At 37.2% G+C, this 20,341-nt stretch overlaps 1 protein-coding gene across 1 annotated transcript in view; it reads left to right on the forward strand.

Moving 5' to 3' along the window:
• LOC133545172 (gastrula zinc finger protein XlCGF57.1-like) overlaps positions 1-20,341 on the forward strand; it is a 64,756-nt gene that overhangs the window by 34,095 nt on the left and 10,320 nt on the right. The window contains exon 3 of the mRNA XM_061890547.1: positions 16,668-16,886. Within this exon, the coding sequence (XP_061746531.1) occupies positions 16,668-16,886 (219 nt within the window). The remainder of the gene's footprint in view (positions 1-16,667; positions 16,887-20,341) is intronic.

A 20,341-nucleotide genomic window follows, 5' to 3' on the forward strand; every position in this document is an offset into this window, starting at 1 on the left:
GTGTACACAATAAGAGAAGAAGAATGTGTTGTGTCCACATGTTGTGTGTTCACTATGTGTGTGTGTACACAATAAGAGAAGAAGAATGTGTTGTGTCCACATGTTGTGTGTTCACTATGTGTGTGTACACAATAAGAGAAGAAGAATGTGTTGTGTCCACATGTTGTGTGTTCACTATGTGTGTGTGTACACAATAAGAGAAGAAGAATGTGTTGTGTCCACATGTTGTGTGTTCACTATGTGTGTGTGTACACAATAAGAGAAGAAGAATGTGTTGTGTCCACATGTTGTGTGTTCACTATGTGTGTGTGTACACAATAAGAGAAGAAGAATGTGTTGTGTCCACATGTTGTGTGTTCACTATGTGTGTGTGTACACAATAAGAGAAGAAGAATGTGTTGTGTCCACATGTTGTGTGTTCACTATGTGTGTGTGTACACAATAAGAGAAGAAGAATGTGTTGTGTCCACATGTTGTGTGTTCACTATGTGTGTGTGTACACAATAAGAGAAGAAGAATGTGTTGTGTCCACATGTTGTGTGTTCACTATGTGTGTGTGTACACAATAAGAGAAGAAGAATGTGTTGTGTCCACATGTTGTGTGTTCACTATGTGTGTGTGTACACAATAAGAGAAGAAGAATGTGTTGTGTCCACATGTTGTGTGTTCACTATGTGTGTGTACACAATAAGAGAAGAAGAATGTGTTGTGTCCACATGTTGTGTGCTCACTATGTGTGTGTACACAATAAGAGAAGAAGAATGTGTTGTGTCCACATGTTGTGTGTTCACTATGTGTGTGTGTACACAATAAGAGAAGAAGAATGTGTTGTGTCCACATGTTGTGTGTTCACTATGTGTGTGTGTACACAATAAGAGAAGAAGAATGTGTTGTGTCCACATGTTGTGTGTTCACTATGTGTGTGTGTACACAATAAGAGAAGAAGAATGTGTTGTGTCCACATGTTGCGTGTTCACTATGTGTGTGTGTACACAATAAGAGAAGAAGAATGTGTTGTGTCCACATGTTGTGTGTTCACCATGTGTGTGTGTACACAATAAGAGAAGAAGAATGTGTTGTGTCCACATGTTGTGTGTTCACTATGTGTGTGTGTACACAATAAGAGAAGAAGAATGTGTTGTGTCCACATGTTGTGTGTTCACTATGTGTGTGTGTACACAATAAGAGAAGAAGAATGTGTTGTGTCCACATGTTGTGTGTTCACTATGTGTGTGTGTACACAATAAGAGAAGAAGAATGTGTTGTGTCCACATGTTGTGTGCTCACTATGTGTGTGTACACAGTAAGAGAAGAAGAATGTGTTGTGTCCACATGTTGTGTGTTCACTATGTGTGTGTGTACACAATAAGAGAAGAAGAATGTGTTGTGTCCACATGTTGTGTGCTCACTATGTGTGTGTACACAATAAGAGAAGAAGAATGTGTTGTGTCCACATGTTGTGTGCTCACTATGTGTGTGTACACAATAAGAGAAGAAGAATGTGTTGTGTCCACATGTTGTGTGTTCACTATGTGTGTGTGTACACAATAAGAGAAGAAGAATGTGTTGTGTCCACATGTTGTGTGCTCACTATGTGTGTGTGTACACAATAAGAGAAGAAGAATGTGTTGTGTCCACATGTTGTGTGTTCACTATGTGTGTGTGTACACAATAAGAGAAGAAGAATGTGTTGTGTCCACATGTTGTGTGCTCACTATGTGTGTGTACACAATAAGAGAAGAAGAATGTGTTGTGTCCACATGTTGTGTGTTCACTATGTGTGTGTACACAATAAGAGAAGAAGAATGTGTTGTGTCCACATGTTGTGTGCTCACTATGTGTGTGTACACAATAAGAGAAGAAGAATGTGTTGTGTCCACATGTTGTGTGTTCACTATGTGTGTGTGTACACAATAAGAGAAGAAGAATGTGTTGTGTCCACATGTTGTGTGTTCACTATGTGTGTGTGTACACAATAAGAGAAGAAGAATGTGTTGTGTCCACATGTTGTGTGTTCACTATGTGTGTGTGTACACAATAAGAGAAGAAGAATGTGTTGTGTCCACATGTTGTGTGTTCACTATGTGTGTGTGTACACAATAAGAGAAGAAGAATGTGTTGTGTCCACATGTTGTGTGCTCACTATGTGTGTGTACACAATAAGAGAAGAAGAATGTGTTGTGTCCACATGTTGTGTGCTCACTATGTGTGTGTACACAATACGAGAAGAAGAATGTGTTGTGTCCACATGTTGTGTGTTCACTATGTGTGTGTGTACACAATAAGAGAAGAAGAATGTGTTGTGTCCACATGTTGTGTGTTCACTATGTGTGTGTGTACACAATAAGAGAAGAAGAATGTGTTGTGTCCACATGTTGTGTGCTCACTATGTGTGTGTACACAATAAGAGAAGAAGAATGTGTTGTGTCCACATGTTGTGTGCTCACTATGTGTGTGTGTACACAATAAGAGAAGAAGAATGTGTTGTGTCCACATGTTGTGTGTTCACTATGTGTGTGTGTACACAATAAGAGAAGAAGAATGTGTTGTGTCCACATGTTGTGTGCTCACTATGTGTGTGTGTACACAATAAGAGAAGAAGAATGTGTTGTGTCCACATGTTGTGTGCTCACTATGTGTGTGTACACAATAAGAGAAGAAGAATGTGTTGTGTCCACATGTTGTGTGCTCACTATGTGTGTGTACACAATAAGAGAAGAAGAATGTGTTGTGTCCACATGTTGTGTGCTCACTATGTGTGTGTACACAATAAGAGAAGAAGAATGTGTTGTGTCCACATGTTGTGTGCTCACTATGTGTGTGTGTACACAATAAGAGAAGAAGAATGTGTTGTGTCCACATGTTGTGTGCTCACTATGTGTGTGTACACAATAAGAGAAGAAGAATGTGTTGTGTCCACATGTTGTGTGCTCACTATGTGTGTGTACACAATAAGAGAAGAAGAATGTGTTGTGTCCACATGTTGTGTGTTCACTATGTGTGTGTGTACACAATAAGAGAAGAAGAATGTGTTGTGTCCACATGTTGTGTGTTCACTATGTGTGTGTGTACACAATAAGAGAAGAAGAATGTGTTGTGTCCACATGTTGTGTGTTCACTATGTGTGTGTGTACACAATAAGAGAAGAAGAATGTGTTGTGTCCACATGTTGTGTGTTCACTATGTGTGTGTGTACACAATAAGAGAAGAAGAATGTGTTGTGTCCACATGTTGTGTGTTCACTATGTGTGTGTGTACACAATAAGAGAAGAAGAATGTGTTGTGTCCACATGTTGTGTGCTCACTATGTGTGTGTACACAATAAGAGAAGAAGAATGTGTTGTGTCCACATGTTGTGTGCTCACTATGTGTGTGTACACAATAAGAGAAGAAGAATGTGTTGTGTCCACATGTTGTGTGTTCACTATGTGTGTGTGTACACAATAAGAGAAGAAGAATGTGTTGTGTCCACATGTTGTGTGTTCACTATGTGTGTGTGTACACAATAAGAGAAGAAGAATGTGTTGTGTCCACATGTTGTGTGTTCACTATGTGTGTGTGTACACAATAAGAGAAGAAGAATGTGTTGTGTCCACATGTTGTGTGTTCACTATGTGTGTGTGTACACAATAAGAGAAGAAGAATGTGTTGTGTCCACATGTTGTGTGTTCACTATGTGTGTGTGTACACAATAAGAGAAGAAGAATGTGTTGTGTCCACATGTTGTGTGTTCACTATGTGTGTGTGTACACAATAAGAGAAGAAGAATGTGTTGTGTCCACATGTTGTGTGTTCACTATGTGTGTGTGTACACAATAAGAGAAGAAGAATGTGTTGTGTCCACATGTTGTGTGTTCACTATGTGTGTGTGTACACAATAAGAGAAGAAGAATGTGTTGTGTCCACATGTTGTGTGTTCACTATGTGTGTGTACACAATAAGAGAAGAAGAATGTGTTGTGTCCACATGTTGTGTGTTCACTATGTGTGTGTGTACACAATAAGAGAAGAAGAATGTGTTGTGTCCACATGTTGTGTGTTCACTATGTGTGTGTGTACACAATAAGAGAAGAAGAATGTGTTGTGTCCACATGTTGTGTGTTCACTATGTGTGTGTGTACACAATAAGAGAAGAAGAATGTGTTGTGTCCACATGTTGTGTGTTCACTATGTGTGTGTGTACACAATAAGAGAAGAAGAATGTGTTGTGTCCACATGTTGTGTGTTCACTATGTGTGTGTACACAATAAGAGAAGAAGAATGTGTTGTGTCCACATGTTGTGTGTTCACTATGTGTGTGTACACAATAAGAGAAGAAGAATGTGTTGTGTCCACATGTTGTGTGCTCACTATGTGTGTGTACACAATAAGAGAAGAAGAATGTGTTGTGTCCACATGTTGTGTGTTCACTATGTGTGTGTGTACACAATAAGAGAAGAAGAATGTGTTGTGTCCACATGTTGTGTGTTCACTATGTGTGTGTGTACACAATAAGAGAAGAAGAATGTGTTGTGTCCACATGTTGTGTGTTCACTATGTGTGTGTGTACACAATAAGAGAAGAAGAATGTGTTGTGTCCACATGTTGTGTGTTCACTATGTGTGTGTGTACACAATAAGAGAAGAAGAATGTGTTGTGTCCACATGTTGTGTGTTCACTATGTGTGTGTACACAATAAGAGAAGAAGAATGTGTTGTGTCCACATGTTGTGTGTTCACTATGTGTGTGTACACAATAAGAGAAGAAGAATGTGTTGTGTCCACATGTTGTGTGCTCACTATGTGTGTGTACACAATAAGAGAAGAAGAATGTGTTGTGTCCACATGTTGTGTGTTCACTATGTGTGTGTGTACACAATAAGAGAAGAAGAATGTGTTGTGTCCACATGTTGTGTGTTCACTATGTGTGTGTGTACACAATAAGAGAAGAAGAATGTGTTGTGTCCACATGTTGTGTGTTCACTATGTGTGTGTGTACACAATAAGAGAAGAAGAATGTGTTGTGTCCACATGTTGTGTGTTCACTATGTGTGTGTGTACACAATAAGAGAAGAAGAATGTGTTGTGTCCACATGTTGTGTGTTCACTATGTGTGTGTGTACACAATAAGAGAAGAAGAATGTGTTGTGTCCACATGTTGTGTGTTCACTATGTGTGTGTGTACACAATAAGAGAAGAAGAATGTGTTGTGTCCACATGTTGTGTGTTCACTATGTGTGTGTACACAATAAGAGAAGAAGAATGTGTTGTGTCCACATGTTGTGTGTTCACTATGTGTGTGTACACAATAAGAGAAGAAGAATGTGTTGTGTCCACATGTTGTGTGTTCACTATGTGTGTGTGTACACAATAAGAGAAGAAGAATGTGTTGTGTCCACATGTTGTGTGTTCACTATGTGTGTGTGTACACAATAAGAGAAGAAGAATGTGTTGTGTCCACATGTTGTGTGTTCACTATGTGTGTGTACACAATAAGAGAAGAAGAATGTGTTGTGTCCACATGTTGTGTGTTCACTATGTGTGTGTACACAATAAGAGAAGAAGAATGTGTTGTGTCCACATGTTGTGTGCTCACTATGTGTGTGTACACAATAAGAGAAGAAGAATGTGTTGTGTCCACATGTTGTGTGTTCACTATGTGTGTGTGTACACAATAAGAGAAGAAGAATGTGTTGTGTCCACATGTTGTGTGTTCACTATGTGTGTGTGTACACAATAAGAGAAGAAGAATGTGTTGTGTCCACATGTTGTGTGTTCACTATGTGTGTGTGTACACAATAAGAGAAGAAGAATGTGTTGTGTCCACATGTTGTGTGTTCATTATACATCCATTCATTGTTAGTTCAGCGAACTTGATGCCAAATACTCGCAGATGTTTTTGAGAACAACAACGACTGAATGTCTGACGACAAACACAAATAGAACTTTTGTATCAGTACATGTCAGTACATTCTTTGTCCAGCAGATGGCGCCCTTGTATTCTGCAAATGATCAAAGAGGAAGACAAGAGGCCTGAAGTCTTGTGACTGACATCTTTTCTGCTGGACTGGATCACACTTGGGAGAGTTCGGCATCATAATAAAGTACATCCAATACTTCTTGGAATTCCCTTTTAAAAGATTTCAAAATGCCAAAAAGTAATTTGGAGTAACAAACAAAACGTAATGAACTTCAGTATGATTTATGTCATTAAAATAACTGAGATGTAGGTTTCTTTGTTTTTTATCGCAGAAAAGATGTGTCAGTAAGTAAATATTTTCCACATCACTTTATGTTAAGTTCCATAATGTTTACTTATGGGCTGATTTTAGCTTTTAAAAAGGTATTTCAACAAGTCAACAGTAATAAATTGTATTATATTTTTAACTTTTCCAATTTCGATCCAGGAACTATAAAGCAGAAAATATGTGTCGATCATTTTAAAACGTACTGCAAGTCACTTTTTTGCAGGCATCACGTTTTAATTTCGGGGTTATATTTACCACAAAGTCTATTTTTTAATATGTTAAGAGTACTTACTGCGCTATAAAATGCTTGTTTTAGAGGACAAATATTTTAATATATTTATGAAAGATATAAAAATGTATAATATAAGACTACTAGATAATGTAACAATACAAACAATTAATTCAATTTATTATATCGCTTTTTTAAAGTTTTTTAAAGCACGAGACATCTCGCGAGAGCAGAGCAGCGCTGTCTCGTGACGTCAAGTGTGCCAACTGTCGTAAAAGCAGACGGAAGAAGGACAAAGAAGTGAAGGCGGACGCTAATAAGTCAGTGTTGTTTTTTGTTCGCTATTATGTCAATATTTATGTCGTAAAGAGACATATTTAATTATTTATTTCAGGGCAGAACGTCTCGGTCCGCAAGAATCTTTGCGTTGCTTTGCTAGTCAGGACTGTAAAGCTGAGAAGCGTCACGTGCTAGTTAGCTTAGCTTGTTAGCTTAGCGTGTTAGCTGCTAACAAAGAGACGCGGACGTTATCAACAAATCACTAAGTAGAGATCAAATGTGAGAATAAAGTGTTGGGATTGTGTCAACATGTGCCAAAGAACCATAGCAAAGTACGAGGAGGAACTTTCTAGAACAAAAGAGGAGGACAATCAACTACTGGACGCTGTTTTCAAGAAACATCAAGTTGTGTTACACAGAACAGCTTTGGTGACTTCTTACTCTCACATCTTTAATAACTTTATATTTATTATTAACACTATTCTTAAACATATTGTGTACAAGAAGGTAAATTGTATTGTGGGGATGATGCACTGCCTACAACTAGTACCTTTTTTAATGTCTTATACTTTGCCTCTCAATTTATAGCGTGTAAATATTAAGAAGTTTACAGAATATGTTTTCTTATTATTATTCTTATTCCACAGATATTATTACATGTCAAATTTAGAATAAAAAACCCCAGCATGTTTAAAAGAGATCAAATAAAAAAACTACAGGGTATATTATGTTAATCGACTCATTCTAAATTGGATGTTATTCTAGAATGCTTAAGGGCAGTTCCCCTCTAATAATTTTGATTGACGGAACAGTTTGATGATTGATAGGCGGAACCTTTTAATTGGCTATTGTCTACAGACGTCCACAAATTCAGAACACTCGAGGTTACCACAGACAAATCAATATAAATTCTCAGATGAAACAGTCTTGAGAGCCAATTATAATCCACTAGATAGTCCAAGTTAAAGTAAACTTCTCAACTATTCAACATCATCATTGTCAAAAGCTTACAATTATATGTGTGTTTATATATCTTATATAGAATAACCATATGGGGTCAGACATGGGCATTATATGTATTTTTGGGCATTAAAAAAGCATTAAATTATATTTGCTGATACTTGTAGAAACCCTGATGTAATGATGCTAACATGTTAAAAGGGCAATTTCGAGGTTATATGATTTGTAATAAAAAAAAAAATCTCCAGAAATATAATTTTGTATTTCAACTATTTTCCCTCAAAGAAGCTTTGAGGCTATAATGTTTGTTTTTTTATTATTCGATTAATTAAGCAAATAAATCAATGGATTACTTGATTACTAAGATAATGGATAGTTGCAGCACTAATTACATGTGATCATGTGGGATCTCTTTGTGCAGCCCTTTGAGACACTCGTGATTTAAGGCTATATAAGTAAACATTGATTGATTGATTCATGAAAACGAGGTTCATGTCAGTGGCGTGTAGACTTTTTTGAAGCAGTGTAACATTTCATCTGGTCTGGTTTTATTATTTAAGTATGGAAAGTCTGGAATCTATACCAAAATGTATGTCGATTCTTTTCAGTACTTTTTGATACTTTTCTAAATAAAGGGGACCACAAAAAATGTATTACTGGCTTTATTTAAACAAAACAAAATATTAGGGTACATTAAACATATGTTTATTATGCAAGTTTGTCCTTAAATAAAATAGTGAACATATAAGACAACTTGTCTTTAGTAGTAAGTAAACAAACAAAGACTATTAATTCGTCTACTGACATATGCAGTAACATATTGTGTCTTTTATATTCTATTATTTTGTCAAAATTACTAAGGACAACTGGTAGAAAATGAATTATTAATCTACTTGTTCATTTACTGTTAATATCTGCTTGCTTTATATTTTAACATGTTCTATCTACACTTGTGTTCAAATGTAATAATCACCTATTCTTCTGTTGCTTGATACTTTACATTAGTTTTGGATGATACCACAAATTTGGGTATCAATCCGATACCAAGTAGTTACAGGATCATACTTTGGTCATATTCAAAGTCCTCGTGTCCAGGGACATATTTTCTGACTTTATAAACATAATATGAAATAATTGAATACTTTAAAATATTACAAAGTGTGCCTTTAAGAGTTTGCGTTTGTGTTTATTTGGAACATGCATGCATACAACATGATACATCACACATACAACATGATGCATCACACATGCATGCACGCAACATGATACATCACACATGCATGCATACAACATGATACATCACACATACAACATGATACATCACACATACAACATGATACATCACACATGCATGCATACAACATGATACATCACACATGCATGCATACAACATGATGCATCACACATGCATGCATACAACATGATACATCACACATGCATGCATACAACATGATACATCACACATGCATGCATACAACATGATACATCACACATACAACATGATACATCACACATGCATGCATACAACATGATACATCACACATGCATGCATACAACATGATGCATCACACATGCATGCATACAACATGATACATCACACATGCATGCATACAACATGATACATCACACATGCATGCATACAACATGATACATCACACATGCATGCATACAACATGATACATCACACATACAACATGATACATCACACATGCATGCATACAACATGATACATCACACATGCATGCATACAACATGATACATCACACATACAACATGATACATCACACATACAACATGATACATCACACATGCATGCATACAACATGATACATCACACATACAACATGATACATCACACATGCATGCATACAACATGATACATCACACATGCATGCATACAACATGATACATCACACATGCATGCATACAACATGATACATCACACATGCATGCATACAACATGATGCATCACACATGCATGCATACAACATGATACATCACACATGCATGCATACAACATGATACATCACACATGCATGCATACAACATGATACATCACACATGCATGCATACAACATGATACATCACACATGCATGCATACAACATGATACATCACACATGCATGCATACAACATGATACATCACACATGCATGCATACAACATGATACATCACACATGCATGCATACAACATGATACATCACACATGCATGCACGCAACATGATACATCACACATGCATGCATACAACATGATACATCACACATGCATGCATACAACATGATACATCACACATACAACATGATACATCACACATACAACATGATACATCACACATGCATGCATACAACATGATACATCACACATGCATGCATACAACATGATACATCACACATGCATGCATACAACATGATGCATCACACATGCATGCATACAACATGATACATCACACATGCATGCATACAACATGATACATCACACATGCATGCATACAACATGATACATCACACATACAACATGATACATCACACATGCATGCATACAACATGATACATCACACATGCATGCATACAACATGATGCATCACACATGCATGCATACAACATGATACATCACACATGCATGCATACAACATGATACATCACACATGCATGCATACAACATGATACATCACACATACAACATGATACATCACACATGCATGCATACAACATGATACATCACACATGCATGCATACAACATGATACATCACACATACAACATGATACATCACACATACAACATGATACATCACACATGCATGCATACAACATGATACATCACACATACAACATGATACATCACACATGCATGCATACAACATGATACATCACACATGCATGCATACAACATGATACATCACACATGCATGCATACAACATGATACATCACACATGCATGCATACAACATGATGCATCACACATGCATGCATACAACATGATACATCACACATGCATGCATACAACATGATACATCACACATGCATGCATACAACATGATACATCACACATGCATGCATACAACATGATACATCACACATGCATGCACGCAACATGATACATCACACATGCATGCATACAACATGATACATCACACATGCATGCATACAACATGATACATCACACATACAACATGATACATCACACATACAACATGATACATCACACATGCATGCATACAACATGATACATCACACATGCATGCATACAACATGATACATCACACATGCATGCATACAACATGATACATCACACATACAACATGATACATCACACATGCATGCATACAACATGATACATCACACATGCATGCATACAACATGATACATCACACATGCATGCATACAACATGATACATCACACATGCATGCATACAACATGATACATCACACATGCATGCATACAACATGATACATCACACATGCATGCATACAACATGATACATCACACATGCATGCATACAACATGATACATCACACATGCATGCATACAACATGATACATCACACATGCATGCATACAACATGATACATCACACATGCATGCACGCAACATGATACATCACACATGCATGCATACAACATGATACATCACACATGCATGCATACAACATGATACATCACACATACAACATGATACATCACACATACAACATGATACATCACACATGCATGCATACAACATGATACATCACACATGCATGCATACAACATGATACATCACACATGCATGCATACAACATGATACATCACACATGCATGCATACAACATGATGCATCACACATGCATGCATACAACATGATACATCACACATGCATGCATACAACATGATACATCACACATGCATGCATACAACATGATACATCACACATACAACATGATACATCACACATGCATGCATACAACATGATACATCACACATGCATGCATACAACATGATGCATCACACATGCATGCATACAACATGATACATCACACATGCATGCATACAACATGATACATCACACATGCATGCATACAACATGATACATCACACATACAACATGATACATCACACATGCATGCATACAACATGATACATCACACATGCATGCATACAACATGATACATCACACATACAACATGATACATCACACATACAACATGATACATCACACATGCATGCATACAACATGATACATCACACATACAACATGATACATCACACATGCATGCATACAACATGATACATCACACATGCATGCATACAACATGATACATCACACATGCATGCATACAACATGATACATCACACATGCATGCATACAACATGATACATCACACATGCATGCATACAACATGATACATCACACATGCATGCATACAACATGATACATCACACATGCATGCATACAACATGATACATCACACATGCATGCATACAACATGATACATCACACATGCATGCATACAACATGATACATCACACATGCATGCACGCAACATGATACATCACACATGCATGCACACAACATGATACATCACACATGCATGCACGCAACATGATACATCACACATGCATGCACACAACATGATACATCACACATGCATGCATACAACATGATACATCACACATACAACATGATACATCACACATACAACATGATACATCACACATGCATGCATACAACATGATACATCACACATACAACATGATACATCACACATGCATGCATACAACATGATACATCACACATGCATGCATACAACATGATGCATCACACATGCATGCATACAACATGATACATCACACATGCATGCATACAACATGATACATCACACATGCATGCATACAACATGATACATCACACATGCATGCATACAACATGATACATCACACATGCATGCATACAACATGATACATCACACATACAACATGATACATCACACATGCATGCATACAACATGATACATCACACATGCATGCATACAACATGATACATCACACATACAACATGATACATCACACATACAACATGATACATCACACATGCATGCATACAACATGATACATCACACATACAACATGATACATCACACATGCATGCATACAACATGATACATCACACATGCATGCATACAACATGATACATCACACATGCATGCATACAACATGATACATCACACATGCATGCATACAACATGATGCATCACACATGCATGCATACAACATGATACATCACACATGCATGCTTACAACATGATACATCACACATGCATGCATACAACATGATACATCACACATGCATGCATACAACATGATACATCACACATGCATGCATACAACATGATACATCACACATGCATGCATACAACATGGTACATAACACATGCATGCATACAACATGATACATCACACATGCATGCATACAACATGATACATCACACATGCATGCATACAACATGATACATCACACATGCATGCATACAACATGGTACATCACACATGCATGCATACAACATGATACATCACACATACAACATGATACATCACACATACAACATGATACATCACACATGCATGCATACAACATGATACATCACACATACAACATGATACATCACACATGCATGCATACAACATGATACATCACACATGCATGCATACAACATGATACATCACACATGCATGCATACAACATGATACATCACACATGCATGCATACAACATGATGCATCACACATGCATGCATACAACATGATACATCACACATGCATGCATACAACATGATACATCACACATGCATGCATACAACATGATACATCACACATGCATGCATACAACATGATACATAACACATGCATGCATACAACATGATACATCACACATACAACATGATACATCACACATGCATGCATACAACATGATACATCACACATGCATGCATACAACATGATACATCACACATGCATGCATACAACATGATACATCACACATGCATGCATACAACATGATACATCACACATGCATGCATACAACATGGTACATAACACATGCATGCATACAACATGATACATCACACATGCATGCATACAACATGATACATCACACATGCATGCATACAACATGATACATCGCACATGCATGCATACAACATGATACATCACACATGCATGCATACAACATGGTACATAACACATGCATGCATACAACATGATACATCACACATACAACATGATGCATCACACATGCATGCATACAACATGATACATCACACATGCATGCATACAACATGATACATCACACATGCATGCATACAACATGATACATCACACATGCATGCATACAACATGATACATCACACATGCATGCATACAACATGATACATCACACATGCATGCATACAACATGATACATCACACATGCATGCATACAACATGATACATCACACATGCATGCATACAACATGATACATCACACATGCATGCATACAACATGATACATCACACATGCATGCATACAACATGGTACATAACACATGCATGCATACAACATGATACATCACACATACAACATGATGCATCACACATGCATGCATACAACATGATACATCACACATGCATGCATACAACATGATACATCACACATGCATGCATACAACATGATACATCACACATGCATGCATACAACATGATACATCACACATGCATGCATACAACATGATACATCACACATGCATGCATACAACATGGTACATAACACATGCATGCATACAACATGATACATCACACATGCATGCATACAACATGATACATCACACATGCATGCATACAACATGACACATCACACATGCATGCATACAACATGATACATCACACATGCATGCATACAACATGATACATCACACATGCATGCATACAACATGATACATCACACATGCATGCATACAACATGATACATCACACATGCATGCATACAACATGATACATCACACATGCATGCATACAACATGATACATCACACATGCATGCATACAACATGATACATCACACATGCATGCATACAACATGGTACATAACACATGCATGCATACAACATGATACATCACACATGCATGCATACAACATGATACATCACACATGCATGCATACAACATGATACATCACACATGCATGCATACAACATGATACATCACACATGCATGCATACAACATGATACATCACACATGCATGCATACAACATGATACATCACACATGCATGCATACAACATGATACATCACACATGCATGCATACAACATGGTACATAACACATGCATGCATACAACATGATACATCACACATACAACATGATGCATCACACATGCATGCATACAACATGATACATCACACATGCATGCATACAACATGATACATCACACATGCATGCATACAACATGATACATCACACATGCATGCATACAACATGATACATCACACATGCATGCATACAACATGGTACATAACACATGCATGCATACAAGATGATACATCACACATGCATGCATACAACATGATACATCACACATGCATGCATACAACATGATACATCACACATGCATGCATACAACATGACACATCACACATGCATGCATGCAACATGATACATCACACATGCATGCATACAACATGATACATCACACATGCATGCATACAACATGATACATCACACATGCATGCATACAACATGACACATCACACATGCATGCATACAACATGATACATCACACATGCATGCATACAACATGATACATCACACATGCATGCATACAACATGATACATCACACATGCATGCATACAACATGATACATCACACATGCATGCATACAACATGATACATCACACCTGCATGCATACAACATGATACATCACACATGCATGCATACAACATGATACATCACACATGCATGCATACAACATGATACATCACACATGCATGCGTACAACATGATACATCACACATGCATGCGTACAACATGATACATCACACATGCATGCGTACAACATGATACATCACACATGCATGCATACAACATGATACATCACACATGCATGCATACAACATGATACATCACACATACATGCATACAACATGATACATAACACATGCATGCATACAACATGGTACATCACACATGCATGCATACAACATGATACATCACACGTGCATGCATACAACATGATACATCACACATGCATGCACGCAACATGATACATCACACATGCATGCATACAACATGATGCATCACATGATGATACATACAACATGATACATCACACATGCATGCATATTTTATTAAACTAAGTATGATCATATGTGGCTGGACATGGGCATTGATTATTTGAAGTGGTATTAAAAGTGGCATTAATTAATAGACAGAAACATTATATTTGCTGATACTTGTAAAAACCCTGCTGCTGCCCGTTAACAAAAAGTTCCACCTCCTCTCTGTAGTGCTTCTCCTTGTCGTCATGTATGAGACCCACCACTGTTGTGTCTTCCACATACCTAACCAAGTGGTTTGTGTTGTACTGAGCACAACAGTCATGGGTCATCAGGGTGTAACAAGTAGGGGGCTGAGCACACAGCCCTGTGGAGAGGCTGTGCTCAGCATAATGGTGTCTGATCTGTTATTCCCTCTCTGTACAAATAATTAAAAAGTCCTTTATTTAGTTTTGCAGGGTTGTGTTCAGTACTAGTGAGCCCATTTTGTTGATCAGGAGCTGAGGGATTATGGTATCATAGTCCAAACTGAAATCCACAAACAGCTTTCGGACCATTGTGGTCATTCTTTCTTGTGTTTTTATTAACTACACACTTTTAACACAATACACAAAAGAACACATTGTGCTAACAGTGTCAGTCCAAAACTATTTATATTCTCTCTTAATCGTATTGACTTATTTACCCAACAGTTGTCCATCAGCCCCCCCACATTAAAGAGGAAGAGGAGGATCCGCAGCCCCCCCACATGAAAGAGGAAGAGGAGGAAGTGTGGATGAGTCAGGAGGAAGAGTGTCCTGTAGGGCAGGAGGAGGCTGATGTCAGCAAGTTTCCACTGACTGTTGTCTCTGTGAAGACTGAAGAGCATGAAGACAAAGCAGCTGAGTCCTCACAGCTTCATCACAGTCCAAGTAAGCACATCTTTTTATTCTCAGGGCATTCAATCCATCACAACTGGACTCTTCAGTTTCTCTTACAAGACCTGTGAAGTTGGCACCGTGTGTAATTTGTTCATAAAAAGAGAATACAATGATTTGCAAATCCTTTTCAATTTATATTCAATTGAATAGACTGCAAATATATTCTTTCATAGCGACAGCCATCAGACTGTAAAATGCATATGTTCCTTGCCTGCACTTAAATGTTGAATATATTTATATTATTCATATATTATATATATAATATATGTTATATATTATTTATTATTATTATTGTGTATTGTGAGCAAACAGTGGTGCTGAATTTCCCCCAGGGATCAATAAAGTACGTTCTATTCTATTAATTTCCAAACTGAGAAACTTTTTTTTTTTTTGTGCAAATAATCATGAACTTGGAATTTAATTGCAGCAACAGATCACAAAAAAGTTATCACGGGGGCATTTTTACCAGTGTGTTACATGGCCTTTCCTTTTAACAACACTCATAAAACGTTTGGGAACTGAAGAGACACATTTTTGAAGCTTTTCAGGTGGAATTCTTTCCCATTCTTGCTTGATGTACAGCTTAAGTTGTTCCACAGTCCAGGGTCTCGGTTGTGGTATTTTAGGCTTCATATTGCACCACATATTTTCAATGGGAGACAGGTCTGGACTACAGGCAGGCCAGTCTAGTACCCACACTCTTTTACTATGAACCACGCTGTTGTAACACGTGGCTTGGCATTGTCTTGCTGAAATAAGCAGGGGCGTCCATGATAATGTTGCTTGGATGGCAACATATGTTGCTCCAAAAGTTGTATGGACCTTTCAGCATTAATGGTGCCTTCACAGATGTGTAAGTTACCCATGCCTTGGGCACTAATGCACCCCCATACCATCACACATGCTGGCTTTTACACTTTGAGAAACAGTCTGGATGGTTCTTTTCTTCTTTGGTCCGGAGGACACAAAATCGACAGTTTCCAAAAACAATTTAAAGGTGGACTCGTCAGACCACAGAACACTTTTCCACTTTGCATCAGTCCATCTTGGATGAGTTCGGGCCCAGCGAAGCTGGCAGCGTTTCTGGGTGTTGTTGATAAATGACTTTCGCTTTGCATAATAGAGTTTTAACTTGCACTTACAGATGTAGCGACAAACTGTTGTTACTGACAGTGTTTTTTTAAAGTGTTCCTGAGCCCATGTGGTGATATCCTTTACACACTGATGTCGGTTTTTGATGCAGTACCGCCTGACGGATAGAAGGTGGGTATTATCATCGCTTACGTGCAGTGATTTCTCCGGATTCTCTGAACCTTTTGATGATATTACCAACCATAGATGGTGAAATCCATTAATTCTTTGTGATAGCTCGTTGAGAAATGTTGTTTTTATGCTGGTCGACAATTTGCTCACACATTTTTTACAAAGTGGTGACCCTCGCTCCATCCTTGTTTGTGAATGACTGAGCATTTCATGGAAGCTGCTTTTATAGCCAATCATGGCACCCACCTGTTCCCAATTAGCCTGCACACCTGTGGGATGTTCCACATAAGTGTTTGATGAGCATTCCTCAACTTTATCAGTCTTTATTGCCACTTGTGCCAGCTTTTTTGAAACATGTTGCAAAAAATAACGTTTTCAAGTTCGAACATTAAATATTTTGTTTTTGCAGTCTATTCAATTGAATATAAGTTGAAAAGGATTTGCAAATCATTGTATTCTTTTTTTATTTACCATTTACACAGCGTGCCAACTTCACTGTAGAATGTATAACCATGGAAATGTGTCAGGAAAAACACAAAAATAAATTGATCAGTTGTATATATAGGTCACCTAAGTCAAGTATATAAAGATTTGAAGATTGGATCAAGGCAAATTACATGGACAATGGTCAAAAAAATAATGTTCTTATGTGGTGACTTTAATATTGACTTTTTGAACCCTAACTAACAAAAGTCCATTGATGACTGTGTAACATCTGTTTGTATCCTAAAATCACAAAGCCAAGCAGAATCACAGGACACTGAGCCATGTTTATTGATCATATTTTTACCAATGATTTAGATAATATTTCAGCAATCTTCACATAAAACAAAGAACAACAACAAGAAAAGAAAAAAAAACCCCAAACACTCATTTGAGCAATGATTGAGCCGAAAGGGTGTAGGTTGAGGCAACGCTTATATAAACCTACCCCATCACAACAAGAACAAGGTTCAAAATATATAAAATCTAAAACATGCTTCACTTATATGACTTTTTTTTTTTTAAACAATATATAAGCAACATATATGTAGCACACGTCTCATATACACAGTTTAACATTTAAATCAAACATATACATTTGTACACTTATATATAACACTACAAGTGGTCTACTTATAACCTACATTAGTGATCATCAATATATGATGGAAACTACAAGAAGAAGAACATGGAAGATAAAAATACATTTCAAAGACTCGGCACAGAGAGGAGGATGATTGCTTTAAAAATGAGCTAGAAAAGCAAAATTGGGACAATGTGTCCAATGGAAATTATGTTGAAGTATATGAATATTTTTTTAAACATGTTCATAAAACTTTGACAAACATTGTCCATGGAAACTACTCAGTAGAAAGCAGGGTGAGAACAATCAATAATGGATGACAAAAATATAAAAACATGCTTGTAATAAGAATACATTATACTGTGTAGAAAATGTATAACACAAATAGCTACAGAGGCAGAAATTAAGTTAAAAACGTATCAAAACAAGCTAACTAGCATACTACGAACATGTAGAAAATAATATTACAGTCAAAGTAACAAAAACAATATGAGAGCAACAAGAGGCGTCCTCAATAGAATTATTAAAAAAGGCACTAAGAAGGACTCATACTTCTCAGACAGAAACAAAAATAATGACAACATGAAGAGAGTAGTTGAAAGCATCAATAATTATTTTGTAAATACTGGACCAAAAATGGAGGAAAGGATTCCAGACCCAGTTTGAAGTGAGGACTATAACGACACTTGGGCTGCGAATCTTTGGGTGTCCCACGATTCCATTCAATATCGATTCTTGGGCTCGCGATTAGATTACAAATCGATTTTTTCGATTCAACGCGATTCTCGATTCAAAATCAATATTTTTCCGATTGAAAAGGATTGTGTATTCATTCAATACATAGATTTCAGCAGGATCTACCCCAGTCTGCTCACATGCTAGCAGAGTAGTAGATTTTATTTAAAAAAGCTTTTATATATGGTTAGAGTGTCCGCCCTGAGATGGGTAGGTTGTCAGTTAAAACCCGGGCTGAGTCATACCAAAGACTATAAAAATGGGAGCCATTACCTCCCTGCTTGGCACTCAGCAAGAGTTATGGGTCAAATGCAGAGGACACATTTTGCCACACCTGGTGTGTGTGTGACAATCATTGCTACTTTAACTTAACGTCATAATT

The sequence above is a fragment of the Nerophis ophidion genome, linkage group LG28, assembly GCF_033978795.1.
Source record: "Nerophis ophidion isolate RoL-2023_Sa linkage group LG28, RoL_Noph_v1.0, whole genome shotgun sequence".
Classification (NCBI taxonomy): Eukaryota; Metazoa; Chordata; class Actinopteri; order Syngnathiformes; family Syngnathidae; genus Nerophis; species Nerophis ophidion.